A 27,576-nucleotide genomic window follows, 5' to 3' on the forward strand; every position below is an offset into this window, starting at 1 on the left:
TTTTCCCTTCAAACCCGGCCTGTTAACTTTTTCGCCATTTAAGGAAGCAGACACTTACCGTACTTTTGAGTCTGTTTTCTAGAAAGTATGGTGTGACTATCATTTAATCGAAACTCCGTCAGTAGTCCTTTCCTGTTGTATTCTTCGTTACGCAGTACAAGGTGACTGAACAGTATTTTCCTTTGGTTCTGTTTTCTATGCTGTACAAGGTGGTTTAAACTTTTGAGTACTAAGTAAAAAAGCAGTAAACTAATCGTCACGGTAAGGTCAGGGAGAACACACCAACAACAAATGGTCTGTCGCTGTGACTTTGACTTCAAAGGGGGAAGGGGAAGTAGTTGAGGTAATAGGGAACGTCAACCGGAAGTGACCATTTTGCCGCAACTTTTCCCAAATTTTCTGGCAATTTGCCTCAATAAGAGTAAAGATACTCAGCAAGACGCATTTGGCAGCGTCAAGGTATATTAAAAGGGAAAAAGCTACACTTCCGGTGGACATGCATAGTCCAGAAACGCCTTTGCTTGAGCTCCCTAGTAATCGTATCACTAGGTGGTGACGTTAAGCCTTTGTCTCAGTCAGGTCCTTAGTTGATCAGTGGAAATTTACTGCAATCCTCTTATCAGCTACTTTACATTACATTTGGTTACATTAGGGTCAGCACCAAAAAATTTGAATGCATTAACCTTTTAAAAAATCCAACAAGATAGTCTAGCTGGGGCTAGCTCATAATCGGTCGTCTTCCTCCATCACGAGCACGAGAAGAACATCAGAGAACCCCGGGAACTAGGGTGCTGGTACCAGTCCTCGCCGTTTTCATTCCCGTCTTTCATAGCGAGCAGATTTGAAAAATGGCGGCTACAAAGCAAGACAGCAAGGCGATAACACTGAGAGGATCCGCAGAATTAGTCACTGAATTCTTTGGTAATTGCACCTTTCTTTTTGCTTTTTTAAACGTTAAACTTCTCTTCTAAACCGATTTTATGTTTTTTTCACAGGATATGGGATAAACAAGTGAGTATATACCCTCAGTCAGTCATCGCTTACCTTCGATAAAATTAAAAACATTAGCTGTAGTACTGCATAACATAAGCTAGCAAGCTTAAGCTGAAGATTTTTATAGTTTCCAAAGTTGTGCTTCATTTTTGCAGGAACAGGAAATTTGGGTTGTAATCGTATACTTTTTCTGTGTATTTAGCATCAGTTACAAGTCAGAAAATTATTTGGTGGCATGACCGCATTATTGGCATTTTTGGAAAATAATTAGAAGTTCATGCAGGCAACAGTTTTCCTTGAATGTTTTTTCTCTCAGCATATTGTATCAAAGAGGGATATATCCTGCTGGATCATTCAGAAGAGAGCAATTTTATGACCTTACACTATTTGTTTGTGATAATAAAGAGTTACAAGAATATCTTTCCAAAGTGTTACAGCAACTTAAAGGTAAAATATATAAATTAGACTTTAGATCAAGCTTTCTCAATTTTAGGGCTCTTTATGCTGTGTTAGATGTTAGTGAAACTACAGTATAGACTTTCTTTCACGTCTAGTAATACAGTATACTACACTATCATATTTCCTCTTGCAGTGCATGAAGATAGAAATGAGTGGAACTGACATCTCTTGTGATATAAGCCCGGGGGGGGGGGGGGGGATACTTTAGGAATTTCTGGGTGGGAATGTGCTGCTGGGACCCTGGAACCCTTAACCTTTACCAGAGCTAGTTCAGCTGAATTTTGCTATCCCATACTAGAGTAAACTCCCCTAATCCCCCTATCCTAGAGTAGCTGTTTTCCAGAACTACTGAGTTCACTAGCACAGTCTAGCCAAAACAAAACCTTATACCACAATCCCTAGTCTGGATAAAATCTTCAACCAAATGATCAGTTTTATGAAAAATGATACCCTATTCCAGATCCAAACGCTCTGATTTGTATACCCTGTCCTAGAGTAAACTGCTTGAAAACCATACCCTTCACGGCGGCACATACCTATATAGCCCATATATGGCAGTACCCCACCCCCTGGGGATATAAGGGAGCTCTTATTCAATGGGGGTAGGGGTGTGGCAGTATTTTCTGATTTGGCATTAGTGTCTTTTTGGGGAAAGGCACTTATGAAAGTGTATGTGCTCTTATTCAAAGAATTTTGTTTACACAAACCTTATTCTACAACAACTCACTATGATGTTTATGCTCATAAATCAGTGGGCAAGAGCTGTGGTCTCTTTAACTATGGGAATTACTGAAGTGATGTCGTCTGAGAAAACAGATGTCAGTTCGTGACACCACCACTGATTTCCCCGCGAAATGATATCTGAGAAACAAGGATTTGCTAGGTTTTGGCAAGTAGGCCTCTTGGATGTTTTTCTTTCAGAATATCCTGTCAAATCCCGTAATTTCACAAATTTAATTTTTTATGATGTCACACTTTAGTACTCTATACTGTCTCGTCAAAATCACAAAATTAAGTACCAATAAGGCAGTCGATGGAAAATTGTTGTGTAAAATACTAATTTCGTTGAATAAACATCATGTAGGAGTCAGTGTTTTCTCAAAACCCATAAAGTAAAAACGACACTAAAAATCAAAAAAAGCTTGAAGAAATTTCTTCTGCCAAACTTGTTTGCTCCATTCAGAGTGGCTTGAGGGGAATGCTCTTCAGCGTGTTGTCATGGTGATCACTCAGGTAGATACAGAAGAGGTTATAGAGAGGTGGCAGTTTGATATACACTGCGAGAACAGTGGACAAGCCACAGAAGGAGATGACAAGAAAGCTGCTAAGTATGTATCTGGTATTATTAATTTTACCATGATGTCTTTTTCTTGAAAATATGCTTAGAAGTAAAAAGTGAAGATTGTTGTTATATTGATGCCCTTCAATAATCACAAGTTATTTTTTGTTCTTCCAACATCCCTATCACTAAATCATGCTAGTAAACTGAAGGAAAGTTTCATTTGATGCTTACAAGTAATAACAGCCTTATTTTGCTGTAATATTATCTCTCCATTTTGGCTTGTTTCCATTCTCTGTGTAGCATACAAAAACAGTGGCTTTTAATAAATACCAGTAATTATTGTTTATTGTCATTTTCAGTGCCTCATTCCTTTCTGTCCAAAGTACAATATATGGTTGACAAGACTTCTTTACGATAATAGCATTTTGCAATAAGAAGACTATGAGAATAAAGATATTACTCATTACAATGTTTATTGCAGAAAACCTCCTCCAGCAAAAACTAAAAAAGACATTCAGAGAGAGATAAGGGATGTAATCCGTCAGATAACTGCCAGTGTGACTTTTCTTCCTCTACTTGATGGCCAGTGTAAGTATTATAATTTATATTTTCAAATATCAAGATATATATTCTCCTTTCTCACACTCTCACTAATCCTCCAAGAATTACAGTTGAATGTCCCATAAGCAGACACCCTGTAACCATCAAAATACAAATTCTTCAGACCGATCTCTGACTGTCCCTTAAAGCGTTAACAGAGAGAATTTGATAAGAAATCAAAGCACCTTTCCTTTAGTGATTGTTTTAATAGTTCTCATAATGTTTTCTTATGATGATGTGTTGATATTGTTCGGAGAAACTTGATGTTGGTCATTCTTTGAGCTTATAGGGTTTAGAGGGGTGTCCACTCTTGCATTATACCCTTCCCATAACTTTTCTTGGATGTTGGGGTGGGCATGGCAGTGCATAGTTCAGCTGGTTATTGTTGCTTTGATTTCTTTCAGTCATAGAGAAGGGTAGTTGTCTTATCTATTCACCATGATTTATGACTTCTTTGTAATTATTTCCAGGTGCATTTGACCTGCTAGCATACACCAACAGAGACCAAGACGTACCAGAAACCTGGGAAGAATCTCAAGCTAGAATCATTGCAAATTCAGAAGAAGTCCGACTAAGATCATTTTCAACAACTGTTCACAAAGTTGACACAATGGTGTCGTACAAAGCTGAAGACTGAGAGACAGGGAGGAGCATCGCATTGGTCTTGTTAAAGTGCTTCTTTTGACCTTCATGTAATGATAGGAAGAAGCAAGGGAACACAACAAGCTCACATCACAGCTAAAATAGGATTTGAATTGTTGTTCCTTTAAGTCTTTTTCTGGTGAAATAGTCCATTTATAAGATAAACCAAAGATCTGGACACTTTTGTATAGAAACACCTTAAGATATTGAAGTTAAAACTGAAAGAAGACCAAATGGAAAAACCAGAAGCATATCTGACATTAAGCAGTGAATATACAAGACAGCATTTCATGGAACTTGACAGGCATGGTAACCTAAGTATCCTTCTTTCATTTTTTGGCTCATGAGGGAAAAGTTAACGTCAATATTGACATTACAAAACTGGAGTGTAGGCTGGTATGCATACAAACAGATATACTATTCTGAGATCTACAGCAAAGTTATTGAAGTTGTTTAATAACAGGCAAGGCAAGATGGGCCCTTTTTTGGCCATATAATAAATCCCTTATTGACCAAGTTTGTTTGGTCAAGATGGCTGTACATTGGCCTCATTCCTTCAATAGAAACAGGAAAAAGAACTTGGTCAATATCCAGCCATCTTGACCTTGTCTAACTTGATAATAGACATGCATATTATAGTCAATTTGACAGCTGTCATAATAGAGTATCTACTGGCCATAGTCACATGACTGTATCGTGGGCTCAGGTGCCAACTCACCCAGGTCAACTGTTCTTTTGAAGTTTTCTGCTGACCAGTAGTGAGCTTTTGATTGATTGCAGGCTCAAGTTTATGTTTTTCAGTCATATGGTTCTCCCATAAAAGTTAAGTATAGATTTGGGGATTTCTCTGCAATGGTTTTAATTCCATGCCTCAAGTAAATTTTGAATGCATAAATGGGAGCTTGGTATTTATTTAGCTGGGCTAAATCTATATATTTCTTTTTGAAGCAGGTGAGCATTTAAATGTTCACCCATGGCATATTAATACCCTGCAGCATGTGCAATCTCTTCTTTGTTTAACTGGTATCATCACCCATGACCTATACTGAGTTCACGTGGCATTGGTGAAAGATGGATTGGACCACCGGATCAGACCAGATTGGATCATTGCTTTTAGTGTGTTCAGGCTGGGGTTGATTTGATCTGGTACGATCCAGGTCAGTTCTTGACAACTGAGTTCACCCATGACAGGAATTAAATAGGTTAATTTGCATCTCTTAATTTTAACTCATAAAGTAATGTTTTTTAGACCTTAAACCACTTGTTTTCTCCTTGTTGTCCGGCATTGATCAGCATTATGTAAAGACAGTAGTGATAGTTAGTGACAAAAAGAAACAGACAGAGACTGTATATTTTTGCAAAGCTATAGTCTAGTTTATTTAGTACATCATAAACATTTCAGTTGATTTTGCAATAAAAAAAATGTTTTCATGCTTCTGTTCATGGTTTCATTGAATTGATTGTGAATACATGTTAATTTGTCCCGAGGGAAGGGGTGCATGGTCTCATTGAAGTGATTTTGAATACACGTTTACATGCCCAGAGGGGTTGAATTTGGCTGGTATAACCTGAACTCTTTCCGATCAGGAGCTTTGATGACAACAGCAACATCGAACGTTGTGATGAGTTCACCAAGAGCTTTAAATTTTGAGCTTCCCGCGAAGAACCTGAAAACCAATGTTGCGCAATGTGAGAGGTTACCAAAGCAAAACGCGCCTGGAAGTTTTCGTTCTTCAAACCTTGTGTTGATCATGTTGATGGCTTGTGTTTCGAAAAAGGTTTTCATCGCTTTAGAAATTATTTCTGAACATAAAAAGAGGGTTTTCAACTTTCCTGAATGAGATAGAAGCAGGAAGAATCGGTCGTACTTGTTAATCAAACCGTATTCAGCTGAACATCGTCCTTGTAAACAAGATGGAGGACCCAAGGTTCACACGTGTTGCCCAAGATCCTCGCTTCAAAGTGAGTAACCATCTACTTAATCTCCTTCATTAACGTGCCGGTTTATTCTTTATGCATGAAATACGAAGAAAGTTTGTCTGAAATCGTACTGAATACTAAATGTCTTCTGGTTCAGTACTGTGTATGTTATGTTTCATTGTTAAAAAGCGTAAAATGCTTTTTATCTCAGGTAATTTTTTGTTTTGTTTTTGGGTATGGTAGTGTATGCTAATGAAGTTGAAACAAAGGAAAAATAAAAATAACCAGAGATGGAAAATTTACCCCAACATACGTATCGGGTAATATTTTTTTTCTACTTGTTTGTTAATACTTGATTGCTGGAAATTTTGGTTTAATCTTAATGTTTCTTTATTCAGAAAATCTCCCGTAAAGAGAGGAAACTTAAGATCGATGGACGGTTTGAGAAAATGTTTACAGATAAAAGCTTCACAACAAAGTGTAAGTAATAGAGAGGTCTTGTATCTACATGTTAATAAAGCTTTTGACTGCATGGGTGTCCTGTGGCATCTTTAGAAGAAGAAAAAATACAAATTATAAAGTGTAAAATGTCAATATATTGTAATGTAAATATAGAATTTTACCCACAGATTTTGTTGACAAACGTGGCTCAAGAGTTGAGAAAACATCAACAGAAGATCTCCACAGATTTTATGAAATGTCTGATGAATCTGACAAAGGTAGGATTTCCACTGTCAATGAAAGTATCATCAACTAAATAATTTACTGGTAAACTTTTTAGTCTTGCCTTAAAAATGAACATATTTTGTTGTTTGGTTTTGTAGAAGATGAGGTTGAGGAATTTCAACCAAAAGAAAAGGAAAGAAGGGAAATAACAGAGAAGAAAGTGGCAAAGAGGTGCTTAATGAAGACCATCATTTTCAATTTACTATACTTAATAAAAGTGATGTCTTGTTAAGCCTTTTACTTCTAACAGTAACTGATGTGACAATTGACAATAATTAACAATTATTCTTCAAGCCCGAATGGGCTCTGAATGGGCTATTGACTCAGAGACCATGAGGGCGAGAGGAATAATAATTATTGTTTTAGCAAAATCCAACTAGTTGGTCAAAAATATCGAGAATTATAAAAAGTTAGCTAGTTAAAGCTAGCCTTTAATCCTTTTTTTGCCACCAAAAAGCCCATGCTTTTCGCTACTAGTGGGCTATAACATATAACCTAGTAGTAGCTCAACCAATAGAAACGCAGCATTGATAATAAACCACTAGTTGGATTTTACTAATTCTTAATATCTTCTTGTTAACAGCTAAACAAAAAACTAAAGTAATGGGTCCATGAAGAAGAATGTTTGTCGCTCAAACAATGACCAAAGCATTTGTCAAAGAGTTAATAAAACGTCGGAAAGCTAATATTGTTTAATATTATTATTGCCATTGACACCAAAGTTTGTTTTTTTAGCAAATCTAAGAAAGAAAAGGCAGTTAAAAAAGATGGCAGGAAAATGAAAAAGAAACTACAATTGCTGGAAAATGATGATAACAAAGGGGTGGGTAAGAAAAGTTCAAAAAATATAAGAAGCAAGAAGGAAGATGAAGATGAGAATGGCAGCAGTTCAGAGGAGGATATAGATCTCAGCAGGGGAGAAGGAGATGTTCAATCGTCTTCTGAAGAAGAGGATGAAGGGCAACTAAAGTTGAAAATAAAAGATGTGAGTTTATATTATTACCTACTGTTGTAACATTACTATCAGGCCTGAATCTACACCGGTTTTTTCATTTTATGGAAAATGGGCAGATTTCTCAGAATCATTATTTTAATTTTTTTTTTCAAATACAAGAAAATTTCAAATTCTCTGGTACTGATACGCTCAGTCTATGGTGAATGTTCTACCAGAGTAACTCAAAGACCCTCTTCTGAGTAAAGCCAAGCCAAGAAAAGGTATTCAAGGGAGTTAAATCCGAAAACTTTCCCAAACCTCCCTTGGCACTTGTTATTTCAGAAAACAATCACTATTTTTCCTAGATCTGCCTATGATTATTTATGCTACCATGACAAATTCCCGCTAGTGGGTTGGTTTACCAGTTCCTTAATCTTATTGGATGGAAAATATCAAGCCCACTTACCTGTAAATGTTATTATTGTATAATTAATATTTATTGATATAACAGGATGAAATTGAGCACCCATGGGGTGAAATGGATGTTTCAACAAAAACAACAAAAGATTCAACAAGACGTCTTGCGGTGTGCAACCTGGATTGGGACAGAGTAACGGCAACAGACCTGTTTGGTAAGTTACATACTCAGGTTTCTCTTCCTCTCTTTCTCCTCCTTGTTTTAGTGTTATTTGATGCAAAATATGTGTAGTAGGGACTCTTAGACTGGACTACAGGTACAAGTTATTTTAATGCCTGTATTGAACAAATAACTTATTTCATTGCTGCTGTTTTAATTAATCTGGTCTTTTGATTATTTCTTAGTGTTGTTTAATTCCTTCAAGCCTAGGGATGGTGTCATAAAATCAGTCAAGGTAACTTAAATATTTTGTCAACTTCTCCCCACTACTTCTGTAGGAAATGAATAGGGGCAGCAAATGAGAATTCAAATTTTGATCTTAGGGTTTAAAGGGTTAAACTCTACTCTTTGTTCCAGATAAGAGGGAGTCTTTCTTCAGGCCTGCAGTTTACGCATGCAATTTCTTGTGCAATAATATTTTTCTGGTGCTCAAAGTCATCAAATTATTGCAGTGTAAACTAGTAGGGATTTTTTGTGCAGTTGGTCAGTGTGAACATAGTGAACGAAAGACACTTTATTTTAATAGGGCACATATTACAGTCAGGCTGTAGTCGCCCTTATGGTCCTATGAAACTCAAATACAATGATAATTACAAAAATACCAAAATATTAAAATCCTTAAATGCTAAATACTTAAGTACTAAAAGTTAATGATTAAAATATCAAGTTATTTTAAAAACTGAAAAAAGTTATGTCAATTGTAAAGCTCTCAAGTGTGAATTTACAGTAAGTTATTTTACAGTTATGCTACTGCCTCGATAGTTTGTCTGTAACAATAATATTTACTAGAGTATTTCTTTCCACTGCAGATTTATCCTTCTGATTATGGCTTGGAACAAATGCAAAAAGAGGAGTGCCTTGGACCTGTTGAACTAAAAGATGATGAAGGTGGAAGTGAAAACTTGAATGAAAATGGAAATACAGAGGTAAGATGTAAAAATTCTTGGTCTTACTTAGCATAATGAACAGAGTCAAACTAATAATAATTTAAGAGAGGGAATCCAGTTCAATAGTTATTATGACATGCAACCAATCTCTTTCTTAATCCCTCAGGGCTCAGGGTTTTCCATGGAGAAACTTCGCCAATACCAGTTAAACAGACTTAAGTATTACTATGCAGTGATGGATTGTGATTCACCAGGTATGGCTTAATAGGGGTAGGAAAGGTATACATATGAAAGACACTCACCTTCCTCTGTGAGACAGTGTAACCCTTCAGCAAACACCAGAGACCAGGCTGTTACCTGTTGTAGTTGGGGCAGGGCTTGTTTGCTTAGCCACCAACATCCTTGCACTTAGGCAGGGACCTTTTACTTCCTGAACTCTTTGTTTGCAAACCCAAGCCTTGAGATAGAGGACACAAATCTGTTCCCTTCAGTTGATGAACAAATAGCCCACTACATAACATGTGTTTAACTTACATCTGACTTTACAAACCCTTATGTAAATGTAAACTCTTACACATGCACTGAACACATATTTTTCATTACTAGATTGTATTTCACTATTACATTGTCAAAGCTGTCAGTAACAAAAGCTCGTTACAAAATTAGCGTATTATAATTCAACTACATAGCTTGAGATAATTATTTTCCATGCATAGCATTGTTGCATATTGGACAAATTTTGAGTAACCTCTTTTCCTTTCTTATGTAAGGGACTGCTGAAGTTCTGTATGACGAATGTGATGGAACAGAGTTTGAACTGAGTGGTAATATACTTGACCTTAGGTATATCCCAGATGACATGGAGTTTGACCATGAACCACACTCAGTTGCCACAGGGATACCCGCCTCAGGGACGTATAGTGCCCCAGAGTAAGTAATCAAAGCACCTGAGAGTTTGTTAAGATATTATCCTGATATCAAGTAATGAACTTCTTTATAGTGGAGTCCATAGTGTCAGGGACTGTGCTAATCACCTCAATTTATTAGACCCAAAAAGTTTTCTCAACTTTTGATGACGGGTTTGTGTTTTATTGTTTCTAGGTTTTCTACGACTGCACTTCATCAAACAAACGTAAAGCTGACTTGGGATGAAACCGACCCTGGGCGACAAAGAGCAACCATGAGGAAATTTAAAAAGGAAGATTTGCTAGAAATGGACTTTAATGCATACCTTGCTTCTTCATCAGATGAAGAGGATGAACATGACGGTGATCAAAAAATGAATGAGGATCATGAATTTTCAGACGATGAAGACAAGAAAATTGACAAGTACAAGGTGAGATGTTAGTAAGTTTTTTTTGCTGCTTCTCAAAGTCCTTAAGTGAAAAATCTGCCAGATGAAAGAAACAAAAAAGAGAGCCCTAGAATATGTGGGAATTCTGAGTTTTTAAGCTCCTTTAGTCTGTTTTGTTGAGCCTCTATATTTGAATACTGGAGCAGAAGTAACCATTTGTCATATGTTGGGAAAACACGAGGAAAATTCAGTGAGTTATTTACAAGTTTTTTTAGTTTATTTCAACATTTCTTTTTTTCTTTGGGTGAAGACATTTGCCATATGTTTATCAGTTTTTACTCTAAGGAGAATGGATGCAAGCTTTAGCCGCTGTGGTTTCTGGGATTGTTTTTGGGGTGGGTGAGGCGTTAGTTATGATTGGTCAGTGGTATCCAAGGCAACCATCAACCAATCGCAAGTAACCCCTGTCCAAATGATCCCTGAAATCATTGTGCTGGAAGCTTGTACCCATTCCCCTTAAAATTTCTGGAATGGGGAGAATGTGTTCACTGGATCTGAATGCAGGAAAGGTCTATAGCATTTTAACAATTATTTTACTTCTCAGCTGATCTTTTACGCTTTTTTGTTTAAAGCAATTGCTGAGAGAGATTGAAGAAAAAGATTGCGAGGCTGACAGAGAACAAGAAATAGAGATCACTTGGGAACCAGGCCTGCAAGAAGCCACAGAGGGCTTGGTGACGAACAAGATGAAAGAAAAAGAGAGAAAGGAAATGACGCCATGGGAAACATATCTACAAAATAAAAAAGACAAGAGAAAAGAGAAACAAACGAGAAAAGATGCATCAAACAAGCAGTAAGTTACAAATACTTCAGTATGATTTCCACTTTTACTCCCTCGGTGTGGAACAAGTAAAAAAAAGTCAGATTAGGTCCTTTAGAAACCAGTTCGTCAGTCTCTAAATGGCCAATTTTTTTCCCAACAACATTGTGGCATCCATTGCAAAACAGAATCTATTTGTGAGATTGATTTTTTGAATTTGTTTATCCTATTACGACTTAATTATCAGAGGGTACATAAGGTTTGGAGCTCTTTCAATGTTGTGGTCTTAACGATGGATTGTTACTTAAGTGCATGTGAATCAAGCAGAAAATGTAAACGAAGGTATTCCTCTAATCCAACATTTCACGATTCTGTTTTGAACCTATTACAACTTATTGACTGGAAAACGAGTTTAGCTTCACAGGTGTCTAGATAGCTTTTTTGAAACCTCTGATAATTATCTTGTGTTGTGCTTCAGGATATCAGAGAAAGAGCCTGACGAAAGTTACGAGAGTTTCACAGATGTTGACGTGTCAGATCCTTTTTTCAGTCAAGAAATTGATTTTGGGTTAACCAAAGGTGACAAGGCATCTGCTAAAACAAAGAAAAATCGAAAACGAGCCAGGAAAGAAACTGAGGAGGATAAAAAAGCGAAGGTGAACGAATAGTTATTAATCTTTTCAGTCCTAACATTCATCGGAAAATCATTGGCAACATTCGCACAACTTTTTGCTCGATATCTGAATTGTTGTAGACTCTTTCGCAGAAGTCTACCTCTACTGTTTGCAATAACGGTGCCAGTGAGTACATAATACCTTTTTATAATTTCTTCCATCGTCGAGCCTTCAATCGTAACGTTAAAAAAATTGTCTTATGATCACACGTATGTTTGAGCTCGTTGGAGTACGTATTCGATACTGCAGTGATAGCAAGAAACACTGTTAAGTTATTAAACGATAGTTTCAAAAAGTAGAATTATGCAGAATATTCTGAAAGTGTTTTGGGCATTAACCAACCAAATTTTAGGTCACTCAATTTTCATGTTTTAAATTAATTTCCTGTTTTATTTGATTTGTTTCCAATTTAAGGAGGAACTAGAATTACTTTTAATGGAAGACAAGGACGACCGACAGCATTTTAGTCTGAAGGGAATAATGGACAGTGAAAAAAGAAAAAGCAAGAAGAGAAGGAAAAGAAAAGCAAACCAAGAAGAAATTGTGGATGATAACTTTAACGTGAACTTGAAAGATTCTAGATTTGATGCGTTGTTCACTTCACATCATTTCGCTGTGGACCCGTCAGATCCCCAATACAGGTAGGATGTGTAATAACTTGGGTGTCCTGTGCAGTACCTGATGTGAATACAGATCTGTTGTCGGACCCTACTGCGCTTGCGCCGTGTTCCGCTGAGAGACAGTAGGCTCATAAATTCGAATTGTTTCCGAATATCCGAATAACACTCGAGTATTCAAGACCAAAAGCGTTGCACATACGCAAATTTGCGTAATTGAAAGAGGCTCTGAGAATATGCCCAGGTATAGGTCACCGCAGCGTCTTTTTTTTTGAGGGAGCAAGTAAACAACAGTACTCTTTTTCCAATTCTCCTGTGGTACTTGATGGAGTAACCTCCGCGCAAGGAAACCCTAGGAAGGTCTTCGTAGGCTATTGAAAGAGGGGGAGACAGTAATTGTCTCTTTGCCTGATTCCATAGGAATCATCTCTAGTAGACTACCTGGGCAACTTTTATTGGCCGGTGACTAGTGACCTACTTTTGCAAAGAAATCGCCAATAATATTTAGATAGCTAATAGAAGTGTCTGTTACTAGGAAAACTAAGGCTATGGAAACCATTATTGAAGAGAGACAGAGAAGAAGAGAGACTGAAGGAAAAACCGACCAGGCAAAAAGTGTTGAAGGTGAGTAAGATCTTGTAGATCGGAGGGTTAGGTTTGGAATTTTGGCCTTTCTTACGTTCGTTGGTTTCCCGTTTCGTAAAGTGCTGAAGACTTTTTTCGTGACGATATACGGTGACATGGTGACGTTGAAGATGAAGATGAAGAAGGTGATGATGATGATGATGATGAAGATAAAGATGATGATGATGATGATATGATGATGATGATGAAGTAAAGGTGCTCGTGGCGATGGTGAAGGTGATGATGATGGTGTGGAATGATGAATAGGGATGATGATGATGATGATGACGACGAGAGTGATGATGATGACAAGGTGTTGGTAGCCATTGTCAAGGTGATGGTGCTTGTATGTTGAGGAGAGAAAATGGTGGCAGTGATGGTTTGTATGGCGTTTATGATGATCATTTTGGTGATGACAGCGATGGTGATGTCGTTGGTGATGATGATGACGATACCTTTATGAATTAATTTATGTCTCATTTGTTCAACGTGCGAAAACTATCTATACAAAACCAACTTGTAATCAAGCAATGTACTTTTCTTTTCGTTACAGGAGACCAAAGCCAGAGAAAAGATCCCAGGTGAGTTGAAGATCTGTACGGAAGCAGTTAAATATATTATATTAAAATAGTCTTTCTTTCTTTACTACCACTGGCGTCTGGTTCTTCTCGCTAAAATTTTTACGTCAAGAAAATGTGAAATTATCACACTGAAAAGAGGTCACATTTTACGAAACAGGTCTGATATAAAATTATAACGTGTTGGAGTTGACACTTTTCCTGGAGAAGTTGTTTTTGTGAACTTTTATCATATTGAGTTTTCTCCTCAACAGGAAGCTAAATTTCACTGTTCGTTTATTTACACTCATGGACTTGATCATTGACGTTGTTGATCGTTCTTGTATTTTTTCTTGTTTGTTACTCAATAGCTTGTCTTTGTTGGTGAAATCAGTGAAGTCAAAAACAGGACAATTCTATGAACAGAAAAAGAAGAAAAGATTAAAGCAGTAAAGTTTTTGATGTATCACGCAGCCCTGTTTGGTCCCCAGGGCGCCATCGTTAGCCACGTGATTGGTTCCCAGTTCCTCGTCTCTCAAGCTACCCAAAATGCCGGGCAAAGACCCTCTGTTGACTTCTAACGAGAACGTACCGTACAGAGTTAGAGGACTTGCTCAAACCTCTTACGCAGGATTATGTGCGCTTACTTTCAACACTTGGATGATTGGATCGTTTTGCCAGCCTCATATATGATAAATTTATGTTTTCTATTGGTAGCCACTCATTGTTCAGCTTGTCTACCAAAACTATCCCAGAATGCTTAGTGCTCAGTCTCCTTATGATGCCTTAATGAGCGACGATTCTCTTTGACATATCGTCGACCCAGATCCTTCAGTCGTGTAACAAAACATCATTTTTCGGCTACAACAGCAATAATTGCGTTGTCTCTGCCCTGACAAGGACAAGGTGCAGACCTGAGATTTAAACCTAGTCTTCAGAACACCATTTTTTTGTGGCCTCAAATCAAAAAGAGGATTCAAGCAAGTCAGAAATGCCTTGTTATCAACATTTGGACACTCTCCGCTTATTGCTAAAATCCCACGAACACTGATTTTACTGCAGAGCTTGTATTAGCCTAACTTCGGCTCTTTTTATTGCATCACAAATGGAATTTTATTCAGCGCTCTAAATAAACAAAGTTGTAAACAAGCATGGTCACTAATGTTTTTTATTTTCTTTGTAAGTAAGGGTCATCGGTCAGAAGCGTTGGGTTATGTGTTAGCGGAGCTCCTCGCGAGCGGAGCACCATAGCTAAGAAAATTTGGTAATCTACACATCCAAGAATACAGTCAACTCTCCCTAAGACGGACACCTTTGGGACTGGCACTAAGTGTCCATCTTAGAGAGGTGTCTGTCTTATAGAGAGTCAAATAAAGGGAGTAAAGAAAAGCAGGGACCAACTCTAGGTGTCCGTTTTACAGAGGTGTCCGTCTTATAGAGGTGTCCGTTAAGAGAGAGTTGACTGTATTTGGTTATGACGTCGCGCACGACCTCCCGTCCGTACAGACGCTGGGGGAGGGGGAAGGGAGTCAGACGTCAGCCCGTCAGGGGAGGAGTATGTTATGGCTGAGGTGAAATTTTCCATTTCAAGTAACTCGCTCGTTTCGGTGGCTAATCACATGGCCGCCCGGCCTTTTGGAGATAAAAAAAAAACAAAACAAAAACCCAAGAGAAACGAGTCTTTCTTTCCACTAAATTTTAATGTCTACATTAACTTAAATAACAGGGAAAGAGCTAGAGCGAGAAATAAATAACAACGAAGACCAGTTTCGTTGGAACAAAAACATGAAAATTATATAGCGGCGGTTAGGAAATGAGAAATGCTAGCGGCTACCAAAGAGAAAATGAGCGGCAGTGAAAAAACAGAGTGAACACGAACACAAACATTTCCTCCATAAAACATGTGAATAGGAAGGTAAAAAAAGTTTCCGTCGTGTAAAACAACGTCAAGGAAATGTACAAAAAAGTGTGCTGCACGTGCAAAGTTGTTTTTTTTTGCTAATTAGAAAAAAAGTATGCTGCACGTGCAAAGTTTTTTTTTTGCTAATTATATTCATTGGCGAGAATTCCTCAAGGGAACCAAAAATACACTGAAGAAAAATGTGTTTACTGTTACTTGTTGTTGTTGTTGTTTTTTAACATTTCTTAGTGACATTGGTGGCATGAACAAGGCTTCAGGCTTTTCATAATGTTAGTTTTTTCAATTTCGCATTTCGAATTAGTTGTCTGAAGTAATGTAAAAACAGCAACTTCGAGTGATTTCGAGGCATACAATTTTACTACACAAAGCAGTTTTTACGTTAAATTTTACACTAAACCTTAAGAAAAGTATCAGGAGACGCTGCTTTTTGGGGTTGACGTGAACGGGCCAGAAGCTGAGATTTCAATTTCCATCCACAGGATCGGTTGAACGACATTTTTACGGAAGAAGGAGTTGGGTGTAACACGGCGTGGAGGTAAGAAAGTTTCTTTGTTGTTTTACCTTTTATTATCTTTGGGTCTATTGTGGTGACTTTTTTGTTTTCTTAATTCTCGTTACTCGTGAACGTAACAGCCTATTAGACCGAGGATAAGCCGAGAAATCCGCCGTCAAAGACAAAGACTAAAAGAATTGAGGCACAAATGCTGAAAAATGCAAAATAATCCACCGGTGGAGTATAAGAGGTGAGGATAATTGACTAAAAGTTTCCAAAGTTTTACCAGGAAATAACAGTGAGAATCAGGTTTTAAGGCTTTCCGTAATTCTGAAAATTCTCCTGTGGCTAAGCAGGTTTGCCTACAATAAGATGAGATTGATATTGTTTTAATTCGAGTTATGGCGTTGTGTTTATTTAAACAATACGTGATCGAAAAGTTATTCATGAGCAACAAATTTTAAAAGGGCAAGAGGGTTGTCCATTAAAATGCAGGGGGATATGACTTATTTGCCTTGCATAACTCCTAGTATTTTAATTTGCTTTCACTAGCCTCGTTCTTCCATCCAAACAATCAAAGCCAGGTCATGTTATATATTCGCTGATCCCATCCCGCCTCCTCTAAAACACCACTGCAAAAATATTTCTTGCTTCACATTGACAATTAGCAAACCGATGCGAAATTTCAAATTTTGTCCCCAAACCAACGTCCTCAAGTCCACGTATAAAATTATCTACAAATTTAAAAAGGTTAGAAGAAAGATGACATACATAATAGGTCTTGTACATCTCTTTATTCACCCTTTGTGTGACTATTTGACACAATCCCCAGTCCCAATCCCTTCACACTGATAAAGTAATTGATTTTTATAAATAAGGTTCCCATTCCACCTCAACTTGCTAATTCACTTGATTCTGTACCCAGATGACCACTGGGTCAAATTAAATAGACATATGATGGGTCAAAATTGCCACATATTTCAATTCTGTGATATTTGACATCAAACCTGACAACTTGATTTACACTTGATCACTGAATTCTACTTACAAATACATATTTTACTTGTAAAACACTTACAACTTAATCTATTATATTTTAAATACAAAGGGGAAGAAAATCTTGAATTCATGCATCCTGTCCTTTAAGGTGGGCCACATTTTAATTTGTCCTCAGAATGTCACTGAGGTATAATTTTTTGACACAAAGGTGTTAAAAAAAGTAAATGATCAGCAAACAATATCTTGACCATAATCCATACAAAAATTTTCCTTATCAGTGACACAGAAAATAAATAATAAAATATTTTGGAGAATATTGGTGCAAATGGTAGAGGTTAATATGTTTAAATGTGTTACACTATGGAATACGTAGAGTGATGGTGATATCAAAGGTAAAATCATTTTCGCTTCTGATTGGCTGGCTAAATAACTGTGCTTGTTTCCAGGCAACATCTCCTCTTCCTCCACTGAGTTTAGCTGTTAGTTTCAGAGTCTTGGAGTCACTTAAGGATGAAGTTGTTAGTAACTTCTGATCTGCAAGGTACCAAAGATATTATATAAATTATGTGCGTGAGCATAATGTTTTAAGAATGAATGAGTTTGGCTCTTCATTCTTCAATGAAGCAGTTACTTACCATCAGACAATCCACCAGTAAGGGTGGATTTTCTCTGCCGTGTTAACAAAATAGAGGTAACGTATTGAGAGTCATGGGTAAATGGAAAAGTTGAACCTTGTTTAATTTTTAAGTTTACGCGTGGCCTTTCATACATTGCTTCTATTTTATTTGTGCCCTTTTATGTGTGCAAAACCAGTCAGTATGTCATAACAGTAAGTCAGTGAACTAAGGATTGTGTCAAACAGTTACTTAGCTAGTCACTACATCAATCAATCAATCAATCAATATTGCAGTTGTAACTCTTATTTTGTGAAATCCTGTCATGCAAACAACAAGAAAGACAAATAACAGTACTTTCATGTGGAACTACTATTTTCTACAACATGAAGTTGGGAATTATTTTCCTGGTTGAATTCCTTTATTCTATTTACAGATAGGAAAATTACGTTAGTTCATGTAATGGGTGAAGTACACACCATTACTAAAATCGAGGCTTTGTGTGTCTTCATCATCCCCCACTAGTTTCCAGTCCACTCGCCCAGTTTCTGTTGTAGTGACCTTGGCCGTTATAGTAACTGTGTCAATCACTAAATCAGAGGAAGTCAAATCCACCTTCCATGCAATCATGCCAGATGGAGAGCCCTGTAGTCGCGCCAGGTAGGCCTGACAAAAATAATAAACCAATTTTTATTGTCAGAAAAATAAAAGGATTCACAAATCAGAAGCATTTTAATACTAAATTTTCACATATATATTCAGGTCACTGTGAATTAACATTAAGATATGACAACTTTGTCTGTTCCATATCATTCACATCTTTCTCACAAAAGCAGTAAATTTTCTATAAAATATAATATGCTTACATTTCCTGTCTGTAAGAATGTCAGGTCACCTTCCTGGACTCCTCTCTCAAGGAGATAAGAAAGCACCTACAATTGACAAATTATTTTTACAATATTTAAATCCCCCATGTTGGTGTTACTGCAATACACACTTTGTCCAATAATACTCATATCTGCTAAATACCAAGATTAATTCTTCTTCACTATATGACTAACAGCTCTACACCAGACAGTTTTGTTGTACTATCTGTGAAACATTCATAGCTCCATTTATCTGTAGTTTGAAAATTTGCATGACAAAGAAGCTGCACTAACTCGTGCCCATTTATACATGTATTTGCTGACCAATGAGAACTACTGCTCTAGATTTCCTCCATTCCAAACCTTGCTGCCATACCTAAGACACACCCATATCAGCCCTATGTCTAATCTATGTTGGTATGATTATACTTGCATGGATCATTAGCCTGTGCATAAACAGAGATCACTTCCCCCAAACTAGATTTCTATCCTTTACCACTAGCTTGTCCTGCCTGTGGCACATCCATATGGACAATATATCCTATCTATGTTGGTATGCCTGTGACAACTATACCTGTACACTGCCCGAAAAATATAGAGATAACTTGTCCCATTCCAGATTAATTACTATGCCTGTGCAGACAAACTTATACTTCCAGACAATGAGTTCAGTTCTGCTGTGTTAGATTTCCACACTGTGCCACCAGATGTTAATTAATACATCTGACACACTCGTACCCCCGCTTATGTTGGTGTGCCTGTTACATACATACAACACTTACTGTTGTCCAATCATACTCATATTTTCTGAACACTGAGATCACTTCTGCTGCCCCAGACTTCCACCCCTCCAGGAATGTTTCCTTTTTGGATCCACGGAAGTATTTATCACTTGCACAGCAATAACTCAAAGTCAGTCTATAAAAACAATGAATATCATAAAATAATGTATAATTTACTCCGACACTTAACCAATCCCAGTCCAAGTGCAAAGTTTCAAACTCAAGAAACTTCTTCACACCTCCCCATAACTAGAATAATATATTATTGGGTGGTTTAGCAAAGACAACACTGAGGACAGTGGTCAGATCATTGTGTTCAGTTCTTACTGTGTGCTTCTCTCATCTACCCTAATGTTGCATTGTTGTCACCAAATCTGCCTTAAACCTGAGCACCCCTCATATCAGCATGCAGACAAAAAAGAAGCTCTAGCTTAAAAAGCAAAATAAGAGGTATTGGTACCTTTTGTTGTTTATCTCTTCATCAGTTGGTACAAAAATATATGGTTCATGCTGCAAGATTAAAAGCAAACATTTTGCACGCTGGTCAGTGCAAGTTTGTACACTATGTTGCCTGTTCTGTTTAACATTGATTATGCCAGGCTGATGATTATGCTTAAGTTTTACAGCAACTATACATTACTTTATCTCATACTTTTGGTACTAAAATGCCCCTCAAAAGTACTGCAACAACTCTAACTGTGGTCGTTTAATATTTTAGTGTCCTTAAGTGTTACAAATACACACTCTGGACCCTTTAAGTCCCAAGGGTGACCAACATCAATTTTCTCCTACTAAGATCAATATACAGTCAAAAGACAGATCAAGAGAATTATTTAATGATCACCAAAGAGAAATTGCTTTGATCTTTCGTCAAATTCTTGCAACTAATTCTGTAAGCAAAATGTCTGGAGATCAGTGTGGAGAATTTGTCTGTGGATCACTGGATATTTTCATTTTTAAAGTGGAGAACCTCCCCAGGGGTCTGAATAATTATCAGATGAAACATACCTTCCTGCTAAGGTTAAAAGACTAAAAAAAGTGAAAAAATGTGTTACCAAAGATTCAGGTTTTCCTATCATGTGTCTCCATGCAGCCGTCCCAAACAATTTCCCTTTGTGGTTTGAAAAGAATTCCACAAGTTCCCTGACAAAACGCTCTCGTAAGGCAATGCGACGCTCCATAGGCAGGTTTAGTTGGCGCTGGTAAAAAGCAAACTGCCCATTAAAATATCATCTGGATTTATGAATAACTTCTTGAAAAATTATTTTGAAATTCCTGTGAAAGCATAAATCAAATGGAGCCTTTCAACTGGCTTTTAAAGGTTTTAATAACTTACTAATTTGTTTATTTCAATCTGATACCTTGCTTCAGTTATACTTGCCTGTTGGTTAAATAACCCTATTGCTCTTGATAGCCATTCTTCGCGAACCATTAATCTTCTTTGTGTAACTTCATCGTGGTTCACCGAGTATTTCCAAGTAACATCCACTACCTAAGAACACAAAAGAAATCATTTGAGTTTGATGCATGATGAATGATAGTTGAAGAGAAGTTTAAACTTGTTAATTTATAACTAAGGTAACATTACTTCTTTTGAGAATTAAGGCTGGTTAATGAAGGAATGAATTGATGAATGAATGGGTGAACAAAATGTCAATGAATGAAGGGATGACTGACTGAATGACTAACTGACTGGGTGAGCAAATAACTAAATTTATCTTTTGCACTGATTGCTACTGGTTTCAGGCCCTATAAAAAATAATACTACCTAATTTGCCAAGAAGAGAAACCCATGCCATCCCTAAACACAGGTCATGAAAGGCACAATGGGCCTACAACCTTTCTCAGCTGAGTGGCTTTTTACTTCTCCTTTGAAAGAAGAAGGAATCAATCATGTGAACAGAGATGATCCAGCACGAATTTACAAGCTTTTTATTACACAAGACTAATATGCTACTGCTGAGGTCAGCCAAATTCTAGTGGCAATTTGTCTAGAGGCCCCCTTAGGGTAAAATTTTGACAAGCAACATGGCCTTGAAACAATGACATTACACAGATGAAATGGCGATAAACAACAAAGTTTTGTTGAAACTGTGACAGTAAAAAGGACAATCACAGATGCAATTATAGCAAAATACCAACAGGACATGGCCCACTCCCCAAGATGTGAAACAGCCACTTTTTAAAATTCAGACTAGGGACATACATACTCTGCTATGTGGGCCTCTGTATGAATAACTAAAAAGCTAGGACTATAAATGATCTTAAAGGCATAGCACACCTCATCTTTAGAAAATGCCACAATGTAAGTTAATTTCTTTCCCCAGCCCTGTTCATAAAGCAGGAAGTCATCACATTTGCCTCCGTCACAGATAATCCATCTTTGTTGAGATTCTGAGTAGACTTCCACCCACACATGATCTGTCCAGTCAGTGACATGTCGCACCTCAAAACCAAGTGACTGCAGCATCAATGCTTTAAAATTTGCAATCTCACCGCATCTGCCATGACGGGTTTCTGTAAAAAGACAAGACAGTAGCCATTTCTTGCAAGGAACTTAATGAAACTTGGCATGGCTCCCAGTTGTGTGTGAGACGGGGATAAACCAGTAAATAACAGAGCACATACAAAAGAAGGTACAGATAGACAAAATAATTGCAAATTCTTGAAAACTTGTTAGCCTTTCTCAGCTTGTGATCCTAGGAGCATTTGTGATGAGTTATAAGTCTTCTGTTAGTGTGCCTCTTTTCATATTAACACATTCCCATTTAATGTTTTGCATCAAGGTTTCAGATAATTGTAAAAAATAGGTCCCAGTGCCTTTTGGTAATCTCCAACTTGTAAACTTACCCAGTAGTTTTCTTGGATGGTTGTATCTAGGAAACCTTTCATCTTTCCCACAGTTTGGGCATTTATATAATTCAACTCTCCCTGCTAGCCACTGTCTCTCTTCTTCAGTTGGATGTGCTCCTCCGTTGGATTCTGTCATAGTACCACAATCTGCACAAATTGGTTTATCCACCCAGTGAAAAAAGGTGCCTGAAAGAACAGCTTGAGTTGTTGTCATATAAACTGAGATTAAGAGATGTTAATATTATTTAAGCTCTACTATTCCCCTTTTTTAAGTCAAAAGAATAAATACATTAAATGAATAAAATAAATTAATATAAGAATTAAGACACCTTCAGGACCAAGTGTAAGCACCTGCATTTAACCCTTTAAGCCCTAAGAGTGATCAGCATGAAATTTCTCCTTATTATATCAATGCTTTAGAAAACAGAGTGGTCATGAGAATTGAGTGCATGATCAAGGAAGATGAGCGTAATTGATATTTCAAAAAATTCTCCCCACTACTTCTATTGAAAAAGTATAGGGAGAGTTAGTGAGAATCTCAATTTTCATATTAGGGTTTAAAGGGTTAAGAGAATTATGCATAGGCATAGCCCGGATTTTTCTAGAGGTACGCACAATGTTCCAGATTCCTCTGCTTGCCACCCCCCAACCCACCCCACCCTGCCCCCAAAGTCTCTAGTATTTTTCATGTTCTTTCATTTAACGTGAGGTTACGTAATAAGCCCAAGTGTTTAATTAATGGATATGAAATGACGTAAACAAGTTATAAAATTTTTTGTCGTCTTTTTGGATTCATTGACTAAAGAACATCAGATTTGGTCCACCAATGAATCAGGTTGTTTCTCTGGAAACTGACATTAGGGTGTGGAAAAAAACAGTCCGTTGTTTTAGAAAAAAATTATTTCAAGGAAACAAGGAAAGTTAAATGAATTGAGGCAAACTACATTTTAGACAATGATCAATTTTTATTTATTTTTTTCTTATTCACATTTTTATTTCATTTATTTCATTTTAGTACCCTCGACTTTGTCAGGTGCATGTGCATACCATGCATACAGCCCCTGTTATGGTTCAACAAACAAACATATTGATTCTACATACCAAACCATGCAAGAACCTCCAACAAAAAACAATCTTTTTCATCCACACCATCTTGTCCACATTCTTTGCTTTTTTCACAAGCCTCCCTTGCTCTTTCCTTTAACTCCTGAACTGGTACATGACTCAAGGCTTCTTCTTGCAAATGTGGATCTTCATAAAGATGCACACCTTCATCTAAAGATTGCAGTCTTGCAAAAAATTCCCTTTCATTCTGTTTAAAAAAGGAATATGTTTAACAGTTGGTTTCCAGATACATCTCATGGCCAAGATGAAGTTAACCTGCAAATTAATACTGCTGTTTTTCCTTGCTCCTTTCTGCTAGGTAATTAAATGTGAGTGAGGGGAGAAGCTGTTCTCTCAGGCTAAGATGAATTATAATTTTCAGATGATAAATTTTGTACAAACTCAAATTAAACTGAAGCTTTAAAAAAGGGTTTTCTTCTCAGACACTGCCCATGGACAACAAAGGTATCCATTCGCTGCTTATGTAATGACAGATGTGTGTAAGTAGTTACTGTGCTTTTCAAAAACATGCCAATTCTGAAGTTCAAAAGCCAAATGACGCTTACATTTTTTTGCTCCTGTCAATCATCTCAGTGGACCTCTTCAGGCTGGTTTTCACTAGTGACAGAGTCGGAGTCATAAGCGGAGTCATAAGAGCACTTATGACCTGGTGAAAATCAAAAATCCAAGTTGTAAGCAAAGTCATAAGCGTGATGGAATCGGAGTCAGAAGAATCAGAATGTTTCCATTTCTTCCGACCCCGCTTACGACTCCGTCACTTACGTTCTGCATGATCTAGTGAAAACCAGATTGTCAGAGTTGGAAGCAGAAGCGGAAGGATAAACCGATTACAATGCACGTTCCCACGCTATGTGATTGATATAGTTCTTCCGCTTGTGCTTCCGACTCCGACAATCTGGTTTTCACTAGATCATAAGCGGAACATAAGCGATGGAGCCGTAAGGGGAATCGGAATGCTGTTTTCACTAGATATAAGCCCTACACTTCTGATTATGACTCTGACTCTGTCGCTAGTGAAAACAAGCCTTTAGGAAACAGAAGTTTACTTCAACGGGTTCAAAAGGTCACGGTTTGAGATTTGTGATTGGTGGATTTCGATCTGTTTTGTGTGTTTCTGTGTATCAGGATTTGTTGCTTGTATTTGCAATTATGATTGATGGCAGCGAAAAATGCAATTAATTGTGAAGGCAGCTTTTGAACTTCAGAGTTCACTTGTTTTTGAAAAGCGCAGTAAAGAAATACAAAGACTACAAGGTCCCCTCTTTGCAAAAAAAGGCAAAATTTTAAATTTAAGCTTACATTTTAGCTAAGATCCACGTACAGGTTGGTCTATTTAAACTGAATCTCTTACTTTGAATTTGGCTTTAATACCCTTGGGTGAATACCCTGCGAGCAGAGGCCCTTCAATCTTCTTAGATAAGACTTATCTAGGAAGATGGCAGGGCCTCTGCTCGCAGGGTATTGGGTGAAAAGTGCCAGCATAATTCTTGCAACAGAATGAATTTTTCAATTTCTAATCATGTGTGATTTCGTAGTTGTTGTAAATTAAGCCATTAGCAAATCAATACATGGACCAATCAGGCAATCTTCATCATTAATTTTTACAATCACCAAAATGTGAATTAAAGATCGATAACAAATATCGTGAATGTTTTTAAGGTAATAATATCATAAAATCGAAGGCCATGAAATCGAAAGGAAGCGGTCTACAGAGCTTTGGAAAGCAAAGAAATTGACAATGTTCATAAAACATTTTATATCATGTAAACAAACGTATTAGAAACACTTTGAAGAAAAAGTTAGGTCATCGAAATGCCCTATGTCCTGTTTGAGGTTTTGAAACCTCTTTAAACGTACCTGCTGTCCGTAATAATCCAGTAACCCGAAAGCGGTAGCCATCACTAAAACCTACAGAGTGCAGTGTATCCTTTACCATGACGAAGCAGGAAGACAAATTTTCAAATTAGAATTACCATGTTTTTTCATGGAGTAATATAATAACTACATTCACAAAACGAAACTTACCACAGGTAGCCCAAGCTCGAAATATGAGCATCGGCGAGCATCGGCATTGTTGCGTAACATTCAAAATATAAGGATTTGTATAGGAAAAAAACCTATCGTTTCCGTAACCTACGAAAATGAAAGGATTTCAATAAAAAATAGCTTACCTTACTTAAAATGTGTGTTACGTCTCTCCTGTGTGGTCCACGGGCCGATTTATGGCCGTTTTACGGGTTTTTATGTAAACGGTTTTCTCTCTTTCGCTGGAGTGCCCAACCTTGGTAAACCTTTATATAGAGAGAAGACCATTGACATAAAAACCCGTAAAACGGCCATAAATCGGCCCGTGGACCACACAGGAGAGACGTAGCACACATTTTAAGTAAGGTAAGCTGTTTTTTATTGAAATCCTTTCATTTTCGTAGGTTACGGAAACGACATATTTCGCGCTTGGGCTACCCGTGGTAGTGCTAGATATCGCTGGCTCACTTCTCCTTTGCACATCGAGGCGGCGGTTAAGGGGATTGGTGGGAAGGGGGTGTGGGTTGGGCGGAACAGGCTAGAAATTTGGTTCTGTTGGTATCTGTTTTTAGAAGTATTGTAAAAATAAAGTTTCCTGTTCGAGGCAAGAATTAAGATTACTCCTAATGACTGTTTACGAAGGAAGATATGTGTTTTTTCAATAATATCTTTTTCCCAGTTGGTGAAATCATCTTTGTCACAGAATCCCCATACCTCTGAGCCATAGATGAGAATGGGTAGAAAAAGTGAATTGAAAAGTTTATTCGTGATATCGGGTAGTATTTTTGAGAAGTCTGAATAACGACGAGTAGCAAAGAAGGATCGCCTTATCCTTGAGCCTTACCTTATCTTTGATTTACAAACTTTGAAATTTCCATAGGATGAAAAGTGATTCCAAGGTAACTGTAATTGTTGACAATTTCTATGTTGTGCCCACTGATATGAAAACAACGTTTATTAGAAGTCGACTTCCTATATTTCTTCTCCAAAATCATAATTTTAATTTTCTTTGGATTCACCGATAACAGCCAATGCTCACAACACTCTGCGAGGATGGAGAGAGCATTTTCTAGTCCTTCAGCCGACTGAGAGATCAAAACTAAATCCATGATCTGCACATAGTAGACAGCTTAGATGGGATCCATTTGGTAGAACTATGGGATCTGTGTCTCCTTGGTCAAGTAGGAAGGGGATTTCATTAAGGTATAAATTGAATAGCATGGGAGAAAGGATACAGCCTTGCCTAACACCTTTGCAATAATCCAACTTAAAGTGTAACGCACAGGTGTTAAGCAACATAAACACATTACAAAATATCTCGATAATGCTATCATAAAGAGTTTGTTCAAATTCATTTAGCAGGCTTCCACGGACGATTTTTGAGAAAACAGTGCAGAGAAAAGGGGAAAAAGCTTCATAAAGTAAAAAACCATACATTAATAATACAAGAGATTCACCCATGTCTAACATTAGGCGGATACAAAAGTTGGACCGGATCAACTCGGACCGCCAGTCCGGGTCGAATCAACCCGGATTGACTCGGATCGCATCGGATCATTAAAAAGATGAAGTAAAATAAAATCAAGACAAGCTGAAAATTCCTCTGAAAAATAGGCAAAATTTTATTTTTTAATGATCGGAGCTCACCCGAGTCAATCCGGGTTGATCCGACCCGCACTAGCGGTCCGAGTTTTTGTACCTGCCTACACTATACATTAACAGTTGTGTGAACCACCAGACTCAATAAAATGAAATAATAACAATCTTTATTGTTTTGCATCGACCCAGCTAATGATTTTGATAAATAATATGTTTCATAAATAACGTCCTATTCCACCGTATTTACAAGGTTTTGTTAACTGATAAAAACTGTACACAGAAGATCAACGAAGTGACCCCGGGGATGGGGGGGGGGGGGGGGGTACTGCCATATATGGGCTATATGGGTATGTGCCGCTGTGAAGGGTATGGTTTTCAAGCAGTTTACTCTAGGATAGGGTATATAAATCAGAGCGTTTGGTTCTAGAATAGGGTATCATTTTTCACGAAACTGATCAGTTGGTTGAAGATTTTATCTAGACTGGGGAAACAGCTACTCTAGGATAGGGGGATTTTGGAAGTTTACTCTAGTATAGGGTAGCAAAATTCAGCTGAACTAGCTCTGGTATAGGTCAAGGGTTCCAGGGTCCAAGCGGCACATCCCCACCCAGAAATTCCTAAAGTGCCCCCCCC

General features: G+C 37.5%; 3 protein-coding genes across 3 annotated transcripts; 2 read left to right on the plus strand and 1 right to left on the minus strand.

Moving 5' to 3' along the window:
- Window positions 1-835: 835 nt before the first annotated feature.
- LOC140924303 (mitotic spindle assembly checkpoint protein MAD2A-like) lies at window positions 836-5,409 on the plus strand. Its single transcript, XM_073374332.1, has 6 exons — window positions 836-921; window positions 996-1,011; window positions 1,310-1,440; window positions 2,636-2,780; window positions 3,216-3,322; window positions 3,805-5,409. Exons 1-6 carry the CDS (start codon window positions 849-851, stop codon window positions 3,969-3,971), a joined length of 639 nt encoding a protein of 212 aa, XP_073230433.1. The 5' UTR covers window positions 836-848; the 3' UTR covers window positions 3,972-5,409.
- A 293-nt stretch (window positions 5,410-5,702) lies between these two features.
- Window positions 5,703-14,815, plus strand: LOC140924197 (ESF1 homolog). Its single transcript, XM_073374234.1, has 17 exons — window positions 5,703-5,938; window positions 6,295-6,376; window positions 6,526-6,615; window positions 6,721-6,793; window positions 7,358-7,607; window positions 8,068-8,188; window positions 8,379-8,428; window positions 9,003-9,119; window positions 9,247-9,334; window positions 9,851-10,010; window positions 10,182-10,416; window positions 11,007-11,227; window positions 11,673-11,850; window positions 12,283-12,509; window positions 13,021-13,109; window positions 13,663-13,690; window positions 14,038-14,815. The coding sequence occupies exons 1-17, from the start codon at window positions 5,891-5,893 to the stop codon at window positions 14,117-14,119; spliced, it is 2,139 nt and encodes a 712-aa protein (XP_073230335.1). The 5' UTR covers window positions 5,703-5,890; the 3' UTR covers window positions 14,120-14,815.
- Window positions 14,816-16,855: 2,040 nt separating this feature from the next.
- Window positions 16,856-25,280, minus strand: LOC140924331 (peptide-N(4)-(N-acetyl-beta-glucosaminyl)asparagine amidase-like). The gene is made up of 11 exons (XM_073374361.1): window positions 25,177-25,280; window positions 23,296-23,506; window positions 22,192-22,380; window positions 21,623-21,858; window positions 20,723-20,833; window positions 20,397-20,540; window positions 19,802-19,851; window positions 19,342-19,477; window positions 18,560-18,625; window positions 18,173-18,359; window positions 16,856-17,613 (listed from the first exon to the last, which is right to left on the minus strand). The coding sequence occupies exons 1-11, from the start codon at window positions 25,216-25,218 to the stop codon at window positions 17,438-17,440; spliced, it is 1,548 nt and encodes a 515-aa protein (XP_073230462.1). The 5' UTR covers window positions 25,219-25,280; the 3' UTR covers window positions 16,856-17,437.
- Window positions 25,281-27,576: the final 2,296 nt, after the last annotated feature.

The sequence above is a fragment of the Porites lutea genome, chromosome 14 (genome assembly GCF_958299795.1).
Source record: "Porites lutea chromosome 14, jaPorLute2.1, whole genome shotgun sequence".
NCBI lineage: Eukaryota > Metazoa > Cnidaria > Anthozoa > Scleractinia > Poritidae > Porites > Porites lutea.